Source organism: Microcaecilia unicolor, chromosome 8 (assembly GCF_901765095.1).
Source record: "Microcaecilia unicolor chromosome 8, aMicUni1.1, whole genome shotgun sequence".
Classification (NCBI taxonomy): Eukaryota; Metazoa; Chordata; class Amphibia; order Gymnophiona; family Siphonopidae; genus Microcaecilia; species Microcaecilia unicolor.
This window is the reverse complement of record NC_044038.1, coordinates 164,182,072-164,201,014: the sequence shown is the minus strand read 5'-3', so window position 1 is coordinate 164,201,014 and position 18,943 is coordinate 164,182,072. Positions and strand designations below refer to the sequence as shown.

The 18,943-nt window shown below is 45.9% G+C and overlaps 1 protein-coding gene across 1 annotated transcript in view; it reads right to left on the bottom strand.

Moving 5' to 3' along the window:
* LOC115476533 (ankyrin repeat and KH domain-containing protein 1-like) overlaps positions 1–18,943 on the bottom strand; it is a 321,971-nt gene that overhangs the window by 56,044 nt on the left and 246,984 nt on the right. The window contains 4 exon segments of the mRNA XM_030212956.1: positions 5,342–5,801; positions 5,983–6,148; positions 12,644–12,760; positions 13,455–13,550. Coding sequence (XP_030068816.1) covers positions 5,342–5,801; positions 5,983–6,148; positions 12,644–12,760; positions 13,455–13,550 — 839 coding nt within the window.

Here is an 18,943-nt window from a genome sequence, read left to right as displayed (position 1 = left end):
ATACCATGTGAATTTCCCTAAACTTTTGGAGGAGATGCATCATCAACTGGAGGCCTGGCATTTGCTGCCTTTGTCCATGATGAGTCAGATAAGTTTAAGATGATTTTGTTCACTAAATGGCTTTACCTTCTTCAAACTCTCCCCTTCAGATTGTTAAATATGGATCTTCCTCGTCTTTTTTGTCTGCTTTCCAGATTTTGTTGGGTGGGTAAGACGACTAAAATCAGATATCACTGGTTGGTAAGTAACTGGGCTACAGGTGGACTGGGTGTCCCTATTAGGCTTTACAATCAGGCCGGTTTGCTACAACATTTGCATGACTGGATTTCTGGGGGTCAAGATGATACCCCTCTTTCTTATGAGAGCTTTATTTTCACTATCATTTTCTTTCCTTGTTACAGGCACCATATTGGGCACTCCCACATCCCTGGGGTCAAAGTGTGCTTCTCCGTCCTTCACGGGAAACAAAAATTTTTACTTTTTTTTTTTTTTTGGGGGGGGGGGGGGGGGAGGCGAATCTGGGGGCAACAGACTAACTGCCCCTTCGTAGCAATGTTTTCTAGCCTGGGAGGGAAAACAGAGCACTTTTTTACTGCCACATCTGAAGAGAAGCAGTCTGTTGCTGGCCTTCATAGTGTGCTTAGCAAGCGAGTGGCAGGGAAGGACTTGGGATGGCTGAGAGGTAAAGATGGGAACAGGATCTTGGGGACCCCCCCCCCCCCCTTGCAGACTTTATGTTGCAATATGCAGTGGATTTTCCTAAGTCCATCTTAATAATGGCTTATGGACTTTTTTAGGAAACTATCCAAACCTTTTTTTAAACCCTAAGCTAACTGCTTTTACCACATTCTCTGGCAACAAATTCCAGAGTTTAATTACTCGTTCAGTGAAGAAATATTTGCTCCAATTCGTTTTAAATTTACTACTTAGTAGCTTCATTGCGTGTCCCCTAGTACTAGTATTTTTGGAAAGAGTAAACAAGTGATCCACATCTACCTGTTCCACTCCACTCAGTATTTTATATGCCCCTATTATCTCTCCTCAGCTGTCTTTTCTCCAAGCTGAAGCCCTAGCTACTACTACTACTTAACATTTCTAGAGCGCTACTAGGGTTACGCAGCGCTGTACAATTTAACAAAGAGAGAGAGAGTCCCTGCTCAAAGAGCTTACAATCTAATAGACAAGTGAATGGTCGGTCCGATAGGGGCAGTCAAATTGGGGCAGTCTGGATTCACTGAACGGTAAGGGTTAGGTGCCGAACGCAGCATTGAAGAGGTGGGCTTTAAGCAAAGACTTGAAGACGGGCAGGGAGGGGGCTTGGCGTAAGGGTTCAGGAAGGTTGTTCCAAGCATAGGGTGAGGCGAGGCAGAATGAGCGGAGCCTGGAGTTGGCGGTGGTGGAGAAGGGTACTGAGAGGAGGGATTTATCCTGTGAATGGAGGTTACGGGCGGGAACGTAAGGGGAGATGAGGGTAGAAAGATAGTGAGGGGCAGCAGCAGACTGAGTGCATTTGTAGGTAAGAAGGAGAAGCTTGAATTGAATGCAGTATCTGATCGGAAGCCAGTGAAGTGACCTGAGGAGAGGGGTGATATGAGTATATCGGTTCTGGCGGAATATGAGACGTGCAGCAGAGCTCTGAACAGATTGAAGGGGGGATAGATGGCTAAGTGGGAGGCTGGTGAGGAGTAAGTTGCAGTAGTCCAGGTGAGAGGTAATGAGAGCGTGGACGAGAGTTCGGGTGGTGTGTTCAGAGAGGAAAGGGCGAATTTTGCTGATGTTAAAGAGGAAGAAGCGACAGGTCTTGGCTATCTGCTGGATATGCGCAGAGAAGGAGAGAGAGGAGTCAAAGATGACTCCGAGGTTGCGGGCAGATGAGACTGGGAGGATGAAGGTGTTATCAACTGAGATAGAAAGTGGAGGAAGAGAAGTGGGTTTTGGTGGAAAGACGATAAGCTTGGTCTTGGACATGTTCAGTTTCAGGTGGCGGTTGGACATCCAGGCAGCAATGTCGGATAAGCAGGCCGATACCTTTGCCTGGGTCTCCGCGGTGATGTCTGGTGTGGAGAGATACAGTTGGGTGTCATAGCATAGAGATGATACTGGAAACCATGAGATGAGATCAGGGAGCCCAGGGAAGAGGTGTAGATTGAGAAGAGAAGGGGTCCAAGGACCGATCCCTGGGGAACACCAACAGATAAGGGGATGGGGGTGGAGGAAGATCCATGAGAGTGAACTTTGAAGGTGCGGTGGAAGAGATAGGAGGAGAACCAGGAGAGGACAGAGCCCTGGAACCCAAATGAGGACAGTGTGGCAAGAAGTAAGTCATGATTGACAGTGTCAAAAGCGGCGGATAGATCCAGGAGGATGAGGATGGAGTAGTGGCCTCTGGATTTGGCAAGGAACAGGTCATTACAGACTTTAGAGAGTGCTGTTTCTGTCAAGTGAAGAGGGCGAAAACCGGATTGAAGCGGATCGAGAATGGCATGAGAAGAGAGAAAATCAAGGCAGCGGCTGTGGACTGCGCGCTCAAGTATCTTGGAGAGGAAGGGTAGGAGGGAGATGGGGCGGTAGTTGGAGAGACAGGTAGGGTCTAGTGATGGTTTTTTGAGGAGTGGCGTGACTACGGCATGCTTGAAGGTGTCGGGGACAGTTGCAGTGGAGAGAGAGAGGTTGAGGATATGACAGATGGAGGGGGTGATAGTAGGAGAGATGGTGTTAAGTAAGTTGGTGGGGATGGGATCAGAGGAACAAGTGGTGCATTTTGAGGAGGAAAGAAGGCGGGCGGTTTCCTCCTCGGAGATATCAGGAAAGGAGGAGAAGGAGGTCTGGGTTGGTTGGTTGAGGGAGAGGGTTGAAGGGTGAAGAGGAGGAGGTGGCTTGGTAGTGAACTCAAGGTTGATCTTTTGCACCTTGTCGTGGAAGTAGTCAGCCAGTGATTGAGGAGTGAGGGGGTGGGGGGTGGGAGCGGAGGGCACTTTGAGGAGGGAGTTAAGGGTGGCGAAGAGACGATGAGGGTTAGAGCTGAGAGAATTAGTCAATTGGGTGTAATAGTCCTGTTTGGCAAGGAATAGTGAGGACTGGAAGGAGGATAGCATGAATTTGTAGTGAAGGAAATCTGAATGGGTGCGAGACTTCCTCCAGAGGCGTTCAGCAGATCGGGCGCAGGAGCGAAGGTAACGGATGCAAGGGGTCAGCCAGGGCTGGGGATTAGTACGCCTTGTGGGACGGGAGGTGGATGGTGCAAGGGTGACCAGAGCAGAGGAGAGAGTGGCATTGTAAGCAGAGACAGCCTCGTCGACAGACTCGGAGGACATGATGGAGGGGAGGAGATTAGAAATACTAGATAAGGTGGGAGGGTCAATAGCCTGGAGATTCCTGGAAGTAGTGGTTAATGTTGGGCGGGGCTGAGGGGGAGGGTGAAGAAGTGTGAAGGTGATCAGGTGATGATCAGAGACAGGAAGAGCTGAGGTGTGGAAATTGGAGGATGAGCCGGAAGAGGAGAGGACGAGGTTAAGGCAATGGCCATCACGATGAGTAGGGGTGGTGGAACATAGCTGGAGGTTGAAGGAGGATGTTAGAGTGAGGAACTGAGAAGCGTGAGAGTTGGACGGGTCATCAACGTGTATGTTAAAGTCTCCGAGAATGAGGGATGGAGATGAGGGTTCAAGAAAAACAGAAAGCCAGGCATCGAAGTCGGTGAGGAAGGAAGAGAGGGATTTATCAGGGGGGCGGTAAATGACTGCCACTCTGAGTGGCAACGGGTAGAATAGACGGATGGAGTGGACTTCAAAGGATGAGAAGCATTGAGACTGTGGTAGGAGGAGGGGTTGGAAACTACAGGAGGGCGAGAGTAGTAACCCGACGCCTCCTCCGCGGCTACTTTAGCCTTTCCTCATAGGGAAGTTGTCCCATCCCCTTTATCATTTTAGCCGCCCTTCTCTGTACCTTTTCTAATTCCACTATACCTTTTTTGATACGTGGTGACCAGAACTACACATACTATTTGAGGTGCGGTCACACCATGGCGTGATACACAAAGGCATTATAACATTCTCAGTTTTGTTTTCCATTCCATTCCTAAGAATTCCTAAAATTCTATTTGCTTTCTTAGTCGCTTCTGTGCAATGCCTTAAATGTTTCATAGAGGAACAATCATTTTTTTTCTGGAGCTGTATGAAGGTTCAGACTTTTTGGGGAGAATTAAGCCAATTTTTTACTTCTGTCTTCTACTTGTCAGTTCCTCTGACTCCACAGACCTACTTATTGGGTGCTGTGGATGTTAGGGCTTTGGGAGGGAAGTTGAGGTGGGTGGCCCTTGTGTATTATAGGTCTGGGTCTCTAAGGCCGTGCCTTCTTTTGGGGGATGGCGGAACCAGGTACATGAACTAGTCCTGTGGGATGCTCGGGATGCCTCCCTTTTCTAAGTGCACACAGATTTTTGCTTATTTGGGATTCTTATCTTTGTGTGAAATGTTACACTCTTGAGTGGTCAGTGGAGAGGGTCTGGTGGGTATGGGTTGGGGTATCCTGGGGGAGGGACGGTGAAGGGATTGGGTGTTCAGCTTGGGGCCCCCATCTGAGCTTTGGAGGATCCGGGAGACTAGAAGCAACCCAAGTCTCTTAGATTCTGTTTCTGTGGTGGCTGGGGATTTTTTGTAGTGGTTAGGTTGAGTGAGGAGTCTTAGAGGGTTGGATAGTAAGGAGGGAATGTTATCTGTTTATGTCCTTACTTAAAGTGCTGTTTTTCAAGATTGGATTAATTTTTTTTTTTTTGGTGTAGTTTGCACAAAAGTTTGTCTTGCTTTAGCTTTTCACACTCCTTCACCACCAAGTTGTTCTATCTATCTATCTATCTATCTATCTATCTATCTATATATCTATATATATATATATATATATATATATATATATATATATATATATATATATAGGTGGTGTGGGGGAGAGGTAGGGGACAGGATAGGAAGAAATCGGTTATAAACTTGTTTTTATTCTTATATTTCTTTTTAGTCTGTTATTTGATCTTTCGTACAGAGAGCTGAATATATTTATTCTGCCAAGTCATCAATAAAACAATGTGCAACCCCCTCCCTTAAAACCCCCAACTATTTCAGGATTTGTTTTCTAGTCAAGTGTTTCCAATGCAGCAAAGCACTGCATTTCTTACTTGCAGAATATATGGAGACAAGCAAAACCTAGCCAATTCTTAAGGGAAAAGCAGTTTTAGTACTTGTCATTTCTAGAGCAATATTAAACACAAGAAGTTCTACAAGCAATAAGATAGTCAAGCGTACAACAAATAATTCCAAAATTATACATATGTACAATCAAAAAATTATACCTCGTCTGAATTTTGGGCGTCAGAACGTTGGGCTTATCATGAGGGTGGAGCAGCAGTGAGGAATATCTCCTGTCACCAGATGAGCTGAGATCCACAGTGAAATTTAACTCCTGACTCCTACCGCCGCTGCTGCTCTCGCTATTGCAATCTGTGCTATCCAAGTTATCTGAATCACTGTTTCCACTGGTGCAGTTACCACCACCTCGAGGCTCACCATTTATTTTATTTTTATCTGCCCTTTGTTGTGCTATAGACATGTGCTGATCTTGCATTATTATTTGGGCATTCTGAGATGTGTCTTTAGTTTTGTTCTTCTTATTCTTCCGGTTCGTGCTGGGTGTAGTTACCACATTGGCCCTTTTTTTCCCAAACACATTAGTAAAAGTAGTGGATGTTGCTGAGATACCAATCGTGGTAGTTGTAGTTGCACTTGGAGGCTCTATGGGAACATCTTCCTCCACTAAAGAAAAGAAATTTCACCCAGTAATTAAATGAAAAGTAAAATATTTTTGTTTCCAACTTATTTTCCAATCTATAATTTTATTATATTTACAAAGCTGTTAGAAAATTATTCATTGTATACTAAGAACATTTTCTACATTATGAATTCAGATCTAAGTCTGTTCTCTCCTGTTTCTCACCATCTACATCATTTGTTTCTTCTTCTTCTTGTAGCTCAAAGGTTTCCGCTGGCTTATTTTCCTCATCATCTTGTTTTCTTTTCTGCTCCTCCTTTTTCTTCTTCCGCTTCTCCTTTCTTTTTTCTCTCTTAGCTGCAAGAGCTTGTTTTCTACTTTCCTCCCGTGACTGTTGGGGGGGGGGGGGGGGGGGGGGGGGGGAAGAAATAGAATATTCAATAATCAAAATATTTTTATTACAATAACCAATACTATGTCTGGAAGTTGTTTTACAACACAATTTACCAAGTAGAGAAAGCGAAAGCTACATACCTGTAGAAGGTATTCTCCGAGGACAGCAGGCTGATTGTTCTCATTGATGGGTGACGTCCAACGGCAGCCCAGGACCGGAAAATCTTCCCTAGCAACAAAAGTTTGCTAGCCTCGTGCTTCCGTGCGCACCGCGCATGCGCGGCCGTCTTCCCTCCCGAACGTGAGCGTGCTCGTCAGTCCAGTACATAGCTAAGGTAAGGGAAGACACAACTCCGAAGGGGAGGTGGGCGGGATTGAGAGAACAATCAGCCTGCTGTCCTCGGAGAATACCTTCTACAGGTATGTAGCTTTCGCTTTCTCCGAGGACAAGCAGGCTGCTTGTTCTCACTGATGGGGTATCCCTAGCCCCCAGGCTCACTCAAAACAACAACCATGGTCAATTGGGCCTCGCAACGGCGAGGACATAACTGAGATTGACCTAACAACTAACAGAGTGCAGCCTGGAACAGAATAAAAATGGGCCTGGGGGGAGGAGTTGGATTCTAAACTCCAAACAGGTTCTGCAACACCGACTGCCCAAACCGACTGTCGCGTCGGGTATCCTGCTGAAGGCAGTAATGAGATGTGAATGTGTGGACAGAAGACCACATCGCAGCTTTGCAAATCTCTTCAATAGTGGCTGAGTTCAAGTGAGCCACTGACGCAGCCATGGCTCCAACATTATGAGCCGTGACATGACCCTCCAGAGTCAGCCCAGCCTGGGCGTAAGTGAAGGAAATGCAATCTGCTAGCCAATTAGATATGGTGCATTTCCCTACAGCCACACCCCTCTTGTTGGGATCAAAAGAAACAATTGGGCGGACTGTCTGTGGGGGCTTGTCCGCTCCAGATAGAAGGCCAATGCTCTTTTGCAGTCCAATGTGTGCAGCTGACGCTCAGCAGGGCGGGTATGAGGATGGGGAAAGAATGTTGGCAAGACAACTGACTGGTTCAGATGGAACTCCGACACCACCTTTGGCAAGAACTTAGGGTGAGTGCGAAGGACTACTCTGTTATGATGAAATTTGGTATAAGGAGCATGAGCTACTAAGGCTTGAAGCTCACTGACTCTGCATGCTGAAGTAACTGCCACCAAGAAAATGACCTTCCAGGTCAAGCACTTCAGATGGCAGGAATTCAGTGGCTCAAAAGGAGGTTTCATCAGCTGGGTGAGAACGACGTTGAGATCCCATGACACAGTAGGAGGTTTGATAGGGGGCTTTGACAAAAGCAAACCTCTCATAAAGCGAACTAAAGGCTGTCCAGAAATCGGCTTACCCTCTACATGGTAATGATAAGCACCGATAGCACTAAGATGAACCCTTAAGGAGTTGGTCTTAACACCAGACTCGCATAAGTGTAGAAGGTATTCAAGCAGGGTCTGTGTAGGACAAGAGCGAGGATCTAGGGCCTTGCTGTCACACCAGACGGTAAACCTCCTCCATAGAAAGAAGTAACTCTTTTTAGTGGAATCTTTCCTAGAAGCAAGCAAGACTCGGGAGACACCCTCCGAAAGACCCAAGGAGGCAAAGTCTACGCCCTCAACATCCAAGCCGTGAGGGCCCGGGACTGGAGGTTGGGATGCAGAAGTGCCCCCTCGTTCTGAGTGATGAGGGTTGGAAAACAGTCCAATCTCCACGGTTCTTCGGAGGACAACTCCAGAATAAGAGGGAACCAAATCTGACGGGGCCAAAAAGGAGCAATCAGAATCATGGTTCCGCGGTCCTGCTTGAGTTTCAGCAAAGTCTTCCCCACCAAAGGTATGGGAGGATACGCATACAGGAGGCCCTCCCCCCAATGAAGGAGAAAGGCATCCGACGCTAGTCTGCCATGGGCCTGAAGTCTGGAACAGAACTGAGGGACCTTGTGATTGATCTGAGTGGCAAAAAGATCTATCAAGGGGGTGCCCCACGCTTGAAAGATCTTGCGTACTACTCTCGAGTTGAGAGACCACTCGTGAGGTTGCATGATCCTGCTCAACCTGTCGGCCAGACTGTTTACGCCTGCCAGATACGTGGCTTGAAGAAACATGCTGTTCCGGCGAGCCCAAAGCCACATTCTGACGGCCTCCTGACACAGGGGGCGAGAACCGGTGCCCCCCTGCTTGTTGATATAATACATGGCAACCTGATTGTCTGTTTGAATTTGAATAATTTGATTGCACAACCGATTCTTGAAAGCCTTTAGAGCGTTCCAGACCGCTCGTAACTCCAGGAGTTTGATCTGAAAACCGGTTTCCTGGAGGGACCAACTCCCTTGGGTGTGAAGCCCATCGACATGAGCTCCCCAACCCAGGAGAGATGCATCCGTCGTCAGCACTTTTTGTGGCTGAGAAATTTGGAAGGGACGTCCCAGGGTCAAATTGGATCAAATTGTCCACCAATGCAGGGATTTGAGAAATTCTATGGACAGTAGGATGACATCCTCTAGATCCCCCATGGCCTGAAACCACTGGGAAGCTAGGGTCCATTGAGCTGATCTCATGTGAAGATGGGCCATGGGAGTCACATGAACTGTGGAGGCCATGCGGCCGAGCAATCTCAACATCTGCCGAGCTGTGATCTGCTGAGATGCCCGTACCCAAGAGCCAAGAGCTAAAAGATTGTTGGCTCTCGGCTCGGGAAAGTAGGCACAAGCCATCTGGGAGTCTAGCAGAGCTCCTATGAATTCTAGTCTTTGAACTGGAAGAAGGTGGGACTTTGGATAATTTATCACAAACCCTAGCAGCTCCAGGAGTTGAATAATCTGCATTGACTGTACAGCTCCTGCCTCTGAGGTGTTCTTCACCAACCAATCATCAAGATAAGGGAACACATGCACTCCCAGTCTGCGAAGAGCCGCTGCTACTACAGCCAGGCATTTCGTGAACACTCTGGGCGCAGAGGCGAGACCAAAGGGTAGCACACAATACTGAAAGTGCCGTGTTCCCAGACGGAATTGCAGATACTGCCTGTGAGCTGGCAATATCGGGATGTGAGTGTAGGCGTCCTTTAAGTCCAGAGAGCATAGCCAATCGTTTTCCTGAATCATGGGAAGAAGGGTGCCCAGGGAAAGCATCCTGAACTTTTCTCGGACCAGATATTTGTTCAGGGCTCTTAGGCCTAGGATGGGATGCATCCCCCGTTTTCTTTTCCACAAGGAAGTACCTGGAATAGAATCCCAGCTCTTCTTGCCCCGGTGGCAAGGGCTGGACCGCATTGGCGCTGAGAAGGGCGGAGAGTTCCTCTGCAAGTACCTGCTTGTGCTGGAAGCTGAAAGATTGAGCTCCCGGTGGGCGATTTGGAGGTTTTAATATCAAATTGAGGGAGTATTGCAGCCGGACTATTTGAAGAACCCACCGATTGGAGGTTACAAGAGGCCACCTTCGGTGAAAAAACTTTTAACCTCCCTCCGACCGGCAGATCGTCCGACACAGATACTGTTATCTTGGCTATGCTCTGCTGGAGCCAGTCAAAAGCCCGTCCCTTGCTGGGCTGGACGTGAACGAGCATGCTGGGGCTTAGCCTGAGCAGGCTGTCGGGAAGGTGGATTGTACCTGCGCTTATTATAAGCGTAGGGAGCAGTCCTCCTACCCCCGAAAAAACGTCTTACCAGTTGAGGTAGATGCTGAAGGTGCCCGGTGGAAGAGCTTGTCGTAAGCGGTATCCCGCTGGTGGAGCTGATCTACCACCCGTTCGACTCTCACCAAAAATATTATCTCCTCAGCAAGGAGCATCCGTAACACGCTTTTGGACTCTACCGTCTAGGTCAGTGGCACGCAGCCATGAGAGTCTGTGCATCACTATACCTTGAGCGGCAGCCCTGGATGCAACATCAAAAGTATCGTAAGCAACCCTGGACAGGAATTTACGACACGCCTTCAGTTGCCTGACCACCTCCTGAAATGGCTTGGCCTGCTCCTGCGGGAGCTGATAAACCAAACCCGCCAACTGCCTCACATTATTCCGCAAGTGGATGCACGTGTAGAGCTGGTAAGACTGAATCTTGGACACGAGCATAGCAGAATGATAAGCTTTCCTCCCAAAAGAATCCATAGTTCTAGATTCACGCCCCGGGGGCGCCGAAACGTAATCCCTAGAACTCTTGGCCTTCTTAAGGGCCAAATCCACAACTCCAGAGTCATGAGGCAACTGAATCTTCATCAACTCCGGATCCCCGTGGATTCGGTACTGGGACTCAATCTTCTTGGGAATGTGGGAATTAGTTAATGTATGCATCCAGTTCGTCAACAATGTCTGCTTCAGGACATTATGCAGAGGAACAGTGGACGATTCCTTAGGAGGGGATGGATAGTCCAGGACCTCGAACATCTCAGCCCTGGACTCATCCACAGTCTCCACCGGGAAGGGAATGGCAGTAGACATTTCCCGGACAAAAGATGAAAAGGAAAGGCTCTCCAGGGGAGAAAGCTTCCTCTGGTGTGAAGGAGTAGGGTCAGAGGGCAGACCACAAGACTCCTCGTCCAAGAAGTACCTGGTATCCGCCTCTGCTTCCCACGAGCCCTCCTCTGCGGAGTCGGACATGAGTTCATGAACTTCAGTCCGAAGCCTAGCCCGTCTCGACTCCGAGGACCGATGTCCATCGTGGTGTCGTCGAGAGGAAGACTCCCGCGCCGGAGGCGATGAAGCTCCCTCCATCGATGACTGCGGGGAATCAGCCTGGGTGGCACTCGTCCCCGGCACCGCAAGTGGTACCGCACCATGGGCGATGAGCCAGCCGGCGCATGCACCGACGGTGTCGAAAAAGACGGTACAGGCGGCGCAAGCACCAAAGGTACCGGAGATGGGCGCAACAGCTCCCCCAGAATCTCTGGGAGAACGGCTCGGAGGCTCTCGTTGAGAGTGGCTGTAGAAAAAGGCAAAGGCGCCGGTACAGAAGATGTAAGAACCTGTCTTGAGCGCGGAGGCAGTACCTGGCTGTCCGGAGATGAGCGCACTGACACCTCCTGAATAGAGGGCGAGCGGTCCCTCTGGCATCGGCGCTTCTCGGGTTCTGATTCTTTCGGCGCCCCGGAGCTCTCGGCGCCGTGTCGGGACGGTGACCGATGCTTCTTGGCCTTAGCTCGAAGCTCGGTACCGGTACCTCCCAGTGCCGAAGAGGACGACGTCGAATCCAAACGACTCCTTGGGGCCGGGTCCGAAGAAGGTCGTTCCCGGTGGGCCTGCGCAGCAGGAGTCCTCGAGGCAGGTGGAGACCCACTCGATGGCTCACTGCTACCAGCATGGGGTCTCTGGACAGCCATTACCTGGGCTCTGGAGAACGATGCACCCTCCGATGCAGACATCGATACCTGCGATGACCTCGGTACCTCTGGCTCCGTCGACGTCGAAGGACCGGACCGGGCTCCAAACAAGACGTTCCACTGAGCCAAACGCACCGCCTGAGTCCGCTTCTTCAACTGGAGACACTGAAGACAGGCGTCAGGTCGATGACTCTCACCTAGGTACCGAAGACACGAAGCATGTCTGTCAGTAAGGGAGATGGTCCGGCTGCACCGCGTGCACCTTTTGAATCCGCTGGTAGGCTTCGAGGACATGGGTGGAAAAATCGCGCCGGCGAGGTCGAATGTGATGGTGCCTGAAAAGACGACACCAAAAAAGAGAAAGACCCGCACGGGCGGCCCAAAATGACCGCGAGCAAAAAAAGAAAGGAAATTTAAGGGGAAAAACTAAGAAAACTAAGGGGTTTTTTTAGTTTTTTTTTTTTTTAACAGAAAAAAACAAAAGAAGAGTCAAAGACTCAAAAAGGAAAAATCGCCGAAAACGGCTGAAGAAAAACAAGAAGTGCAAGAGGGATCCTGGGCAGAGAAGCGGCAAAGCAGCGTTCCCGAACCGCGGGAAAAAGAAGACTGACGAGCACGCTCGCGTTCGGGCGGGAAGACGGCCACGCATGCGCGGTGCGCACGGAAGCGCGAGGCTAGCAAACTTTTGTTGCTAGGGAAGATTTTCCGGTCCTGGGCTGCCGTTGGACGTCACCCATCAGTGAGAACAAGCAGCCCGCTTGTCTTCGGAGAAAGATACAAAATAATCCACTGCGCATCCATGTCTACAGAAAAAGATGGGCTTTTTAAACAAAAACAAACAAAAATAAAAATTTTGGTTATAAACAACTATTTTGTAGCAAGTTTAATTTTCCTAAGGAAACCCATATTATTGCTAAGACAAGCTTTCTGCAAGACCCCATAAAAGACTGCTTTATAAAGATATACGAGGTTTATATCCCATGTGTCGCTCCTACTTCAATAATGTAAGAATTGACGAGTGTAAGGAGGTAAGTGAAAATGTAAAAAAAAAAAAAAAAAAATTTTTTTTGTTTTCATGTTAATATGCTTCCTTTTCCATTTCAGATAAAAAGGCATAGAATTAAGATTTACCTTTTCCATATCTAGCTCCTTTAACAAGATGCTTGCATTCTTGTTAGCTTCTGCAGCTTGCTGATCTTTTGCTTTCACGATTGTTTCCATGCACTGGTGACATTTTTTCAATAGGTCCTAACACACACACAAAGAAGTTTGAACAAAACCCTCAAAACAAGAATACCATAGCTGTGCCTGCAAAGAATCGTCCAATCTACAGCTGAATAGGGCTGCAATTTTCTTCTGGTGCTACATGCTGGAATCAGAATCCAACTAAGAACCAGTTAAATGTATTAAACTCTTGATGAGGCAAGCATGAAACATACATCACAAGATATTTGCCTTTGATCATTTATTCTCTTGGGGGCAATTTCTTCATAGTTTTTGCATACTATGCCAAGTCGTCCATAATCCACTGCTTATTTCTAGGATAAACAGCATACAGTATGTTTTTGTACTCTTTGGGATTTTGTCAGGTACTGGAGACCTGGATTGGCCACTGTTGGAAACAGAATACTGGTCTTGATGGACCTTCAGTCTGTCCCAGTATGGCAAGGCTTACGTTATGAATGAACCTCATTACTAAGCCAGGATACGTGGAATATTCTCTCTGTGTGCATTCTCTTATGTTCCTCTAAAGACCAAATTTAAATGAATATTCAGGTGTTAAACAGCTTACCAGTTTATGACTGCATACTGTATTCTGATATCACTAAAGATTTCAAATTCAAACATTTATTTCAAGACACATACTAGTGTACATCAATGTGTTGGTACTGTTTCATTACTCAACATTTTAAACACAAGTATATTACACAATTTAACCTACCTTGTCTGTAATTGTTGCTATGTATCTCATACATTCAATGTCAGAAGGAAACTGATTCACTTCCTTCACCAAGTACTGAACTACTTTTATATGGCCCTGAAAAATAACCATCATAAATCAGTAATTTGAATGTTTAAAAACAAAGCACATCAAGAAAACGAGTCAGAAAAACTGCTACATTTATATAGATTAGCTCAACTCTCATTCAGACAAAATTGACAGAATAAAAGCATAATGAGAAAAATGCCCTAAAGGGCCCTTTATTAAAATAGGGTCTCTCACCACGTGAAGCAGAGATAGTATGATTAGAGGACTGCACTCAAGTGGATGATGTCATCTGATAGAGCCTGTGCCTGGCTTATCTAAATAAAGCTTTTAGAGTCTTCTGAACTACTGCATCTCACATGTGGGATTTCCCATGTCAGTATATAGAGTCACCTCATTTCCATACAAAGCATTGGTTTTTACAGTTGATGTCAATGTAACAATCTTGACGATTCAGGAGACTGGACCGCACCATCAACTCAGACTACAGACACTAATGATGCCTGTGGTGCAGGAGGAGAGGTGATATCCTTCTGAATCACCTGAGGTATCTGGATCTCTAGATAGATCCTTGAAGACTAAGTTTATTAGATACTTGTTATACTAACTTTTACAGCTAAGACACCAAATTGGTTTACAACTTGTTAAAAGGTAGAAGTGCAGAAGAACTTATCAAATGGAGACTAATGAGACAAAACAAGAGGTAGGTAAAGAAAAATGCAGGGAAGATAATATGCCTACTCTAGCTGCCTCCCCGCTTTGACAACCCAGACCAATTCTACTATTTATTAAACTTGAAACCAAAAGTGGAATTAAGGAAATGGATTTTTAAAGCAATTTTAAACTGCATAGGAATACTCTCTGTAAATGGAATAGGTAGCAAGTTCAAAGAGTGAGCCAAATATTAATAAACTGAACAGCTGGTAGAATCTAGTCTAGAATCAGAAACCAGTGGTATGGTCAACAGATTCTCATCTTCTGAAATTAGAAAGTACAGGAAGGAACATACAGGATTAAAATTAAAGACAGGTAAGTGGAGATTTAGTGTTGAACCCTTTATGGTCAAAAACAAGAGGACTTTAAGGTAAACCTGATATGAAACAGGCAACCAATGAAGATACAATAAAAGGTCCAACATGGTTATACTTAGTCACATTACATAGGAGCCTATTACCAGCATTCCAATCTGGAGATGCCTCAAAAGTCTGAGACACTGATACAATGACAGACAAAACTGCAGAACTCAAGGCATGAGAACTAGGGCATGAACTAGTGTATGCTGGACTAGCACATTCATAGTGCTTAACAGTAGCTGTGACCCAAGTCTTAGAAGTTAGCTAAGATAACTTTTAGATGAAGGAGAGAATCTTCAAGTGCAATAAGTGAACTCTAAAGCAGGGGAGAAATTGTTGGGCGAGATGGCCTACCTGCGACCCAGATAGCCATGATTTGTATGGATTCAGGCGATGCATCTAAATAGCAGTTCAAGAGTGTAAGACTAAAGGAAGACAGGTCAGTATATGCTACAAGCAGGGTATCAAAAGCAGAAGAGAGCGAAATATTAAAAAGCAGTGGAACCAAGCCTGGACCAGTGAAACCCTGAAAAAGTGCCCTGAAGGAAAGCAGCAAACCAATTCAGTACCTGGCCACCAAGCTTAACCAAATGATACAGAGGTGTGATCCACCACAAATCCTTTAGAAAGATCCCGACATATAAGGGCTACATGGCCTGTATCCAGGAAATAATGAATTTCACCGAGCAATGCGTTGATTACTGTTTCAGTACTATGACAAACCCAAACCCAGACCTCTGGATAGTTGTGTCCATCAACCAAAAGATGGAGATAGAGAACTCCAAACTGAGCAGAGATATCTCTTGGCATCCAGTCCAGCTCTTCCATATTTATGTAGACAATCAGTAAGTATAATACTCAGAACCAACCACCTTGTTAACCTAAAACTAACGAGATGAGCAAATATGAATGGACCTCATCTCTGGATAACTTGTAGAGAACAAGATATATGCAGAAGCACCATGCAAGGTGACTGTCATTATTTGGCCCATTACTTTGCACTGACTAAACATCTCAGAAACCTTGGGTGGGCCTCTGAAATAGTGGAAAGGACAAATGGAAAGAAAATTATCAGGTAAAAAATAAATTTCTCCTATTACAAAGCTTCCCACTATTCCAGAACCTGTGGGCTGCATAAAAGGTAATCCCTAAAGTGGGTAGGTTCCTGGTGCCACTGCCCCGAGAACCGAAGCCTTAAAACCGGGTTCCAATAATGTAGAGAGTTTCCGAGCCTGAAGGTAGCAATGACCAGAATAACTTTTTGTCTCAACCAAGCCCTTTCAACGACCAAGCTGCAAGACCAAAGAGACACAGATCTTCCACGAGCACTAGACCTTACTTCAGTAGGCCATGTACCAGAAGATCCCTATTCAGCAGTCTAATCAGGTCTGTGTACCATGACCTTCGCGGCTAATCCAGGCTACGAGTATTATTCAACTCCGGTACAATACAATCCTTTGACACACAGCATACCATAGGCCAAGAAGGGAAGACATACAGTAGATATGTCTCCAGCCAGGGCTGCAGTAAGGCATTGGATCCCCATCTAGCCCAGTTCTTTTCGATGGTTGAAAAACTTTGGCATTCCATTTCATCACCATCAAGTCCATGTGAGAAGTCCATTTGTCCACTATGTTTTTTAATCATTCGTTTATTGGGTTGAAAGTTGCAACATATTGCATCCTACTGAGCAGTACAATAATTCAAAGTACAGTTTACCACATCGAATAAAAAAAAAATAGTTCAATTTTTCTATACGAGAACTGTACAAAAGCCTATGTGCAAGTAACCAATTTTTATCATTGTATTTCCCCCCACCCTCCCCTTCCCCCCACAGCTTGGAAAAGACTAAATCATACTTAAAGCAGAATGTTTGACCATTTCTGCCTTGTTGTAAATAATCTTAAAGCTATTGAGAAGTAAAAGTCAACAGAATGTTACTTTAGCCCATTTGTGTGTCCACAATTTCTTCCGGCCTTGTAACGCAATTGTTATTGTCTTATATTCTCTCATTTCTGAACATATCCTGAACCAGAGATCCACAGTTGGGCCTGAAGCAGTCTTCCAAGAACGAGCAAAAGCCAACTTTGCTCCTAATAGTATAGCCTATCCCAGACGAGACTCTGATAGATGCCTGTAATCTGGGACATTCCCCAACAAACAGGTCTCACGACCAAATTCCCATAAAGCAGAATTGCAGAGGTTCAATTTAGACCTGACCTGTTTCCAAAACTTTTGACTTAGTGGGCAATCCCACCACGTGTTCATACGTACCTTCCATTCCACATCCCCTTCAACAGCTTCCATTGGTGACTGCCCTAGTGTGGCACAGTTCACTTTTGATGGGTACCAATACATTCGTAAGATTAACATGAACTGAACTTGTTGATAATTGGAAACACTTGAGCATCGTCTGATATTATGTTTGCCCACTCCACTGAATCTAATGACCGCACCCAACCACCATTCCCAACTGAGTTCGTGTATTGGAGTGACATCTACAGATGGTGCCCCCAACACCTTTAGAAAGAAGTTTCTTTGATGGCCCAGTTTTAAAATAACACAATTTCTAAGTCTGTGGGTTGTCTATGAAGATGAGGACCCTCCATTGTGTTTTGAAGCAGATCTTGCATTTGAAAGTATTGAAAAAAGGGGATTTTAAAGTTCACAAGCTCTTGAAGATGTGACATTCAAAAGCATCCCTTGAGTTAACTCCTTGCAATAATATATACCCAGAGACTCTAATCCTCGCCGTATTGGACCTAAGTATCCAGTGTGAAAGGGGGGACAGTCTCTCAACAAGCTGTATGGATGAAAGAAAACCCCTACCCATATCTGAGTCTGTGCCTCCTTCCATTGTAGTAGTGAGTCCAAAAATACGTGGGGGAGGCATTTGGGCCTGTACCTGCCCCTCCCACCTCGATATTTGGTGCACATATTTATAGAAAGGGGCTCATGGAGTGATGTGTGCCTATTCGAGTGACAACCGCAATTTATCAAGGCCAGGAGCGTAGTGGTCTTTTAGAGCTGCCAGCACCGCTGCTCTATAGTACCCCATTTGTCTAAGAGCTGAAAACCCTATCAGGATAGTTCCATTCTCTGGGGTCCAAGGAGTGCCTGCTGAGAAAGTCTGCCTCTATATTCAAGGATCCAGTGATGTGGGTTGCCAACAAGCAGAGATTTTTCTCCACCCAACTTAAGAGGGAGGCCGCCTCCATTGTCATCAGACAGCTACAGGTCCTGCCTTGCTGGCTGATATAAGCCACTGCCATCACATTGTCGGATAACAAGGATCAAGGCCCCTGCCAGAAAGGGAGCAAAGTCTGCAAGGCATTCTGCACTGCCCTGAGCTCCAACTGATTTATCGACCACCGAGACTCCTGTTCTGTCCACATGACCTGTGCCAGATTATGAGCTCCCCAACCCAAACTTTCTTGCATCCATTGTCATAACCTCCCACGGTCTTATCAGAAACGAGCTCCAGTGGTCAAAATCCTGGGTGACAACCACTAGTGCATACTTCATCTGGCAACCAGCGTCCAAAGAAGATAAAGGTTGTATTTCTGCGACACCAGTGGCTGAGGAGAGACTCCTGTAAAGGCCACATATGATCCCTTGCCCCTGGCAACACTTCGACTGCCGCCATCATTGACCCCAGAACCTGGACATAGTCCCAGACACTGGGCCTGACTAGGACGATCTGTTGAACCTGCTTTGATCTTCTGCATTCTATGAGGACAATTCTCTCAATCTCATATATTCCAGCGTCTGTGACAAAGTTAGTATTGTATTGTGCAATTTATATTCTGCCTTTAACCTTAAGGATGCAAAGTGGATTACAAGAAAGAAAAAACTTCATGTATGAAGGGATGTACAGAAATCTCCTTTATTAAAAATAAATAAGACTTAAAACTTACCTATTTCCAAATCAGCAACTTGTAAGTGCCTTCTGAAATAAGATGAAATTTGACGAATCTGGTAAGGATTATTCTTCCAAATTTTGGCATTTTGATATACAAAAGATTCTTCCCAAATTGAATTTTGACTTTTCTTTTTCACGGATGGAAAATCGAAGTTCAATCTCTGAATGCTTCTCAGGTTCGACCCATTAATGGGAAATTTTAAAAGTTGAATTATATTTTCCAAAGACTGTAAAAGTTTTTATAAGTCATAGAAACTAAAAATTTATTTGTTACATTTGTACCCCACATTTTCCCACCTATTTGCAGGCTCAATGTGGCTTACATAGTACCGTAGAGGCATTAGCCGATTCGGTTGATAACAGATACAAAGTTATATTGTGGTCAGAAGTAGTAGTTGTGGATCAGGCATCAAGGGGTCAAAGGAAGTGAAGATTATAAATTGTCCAGT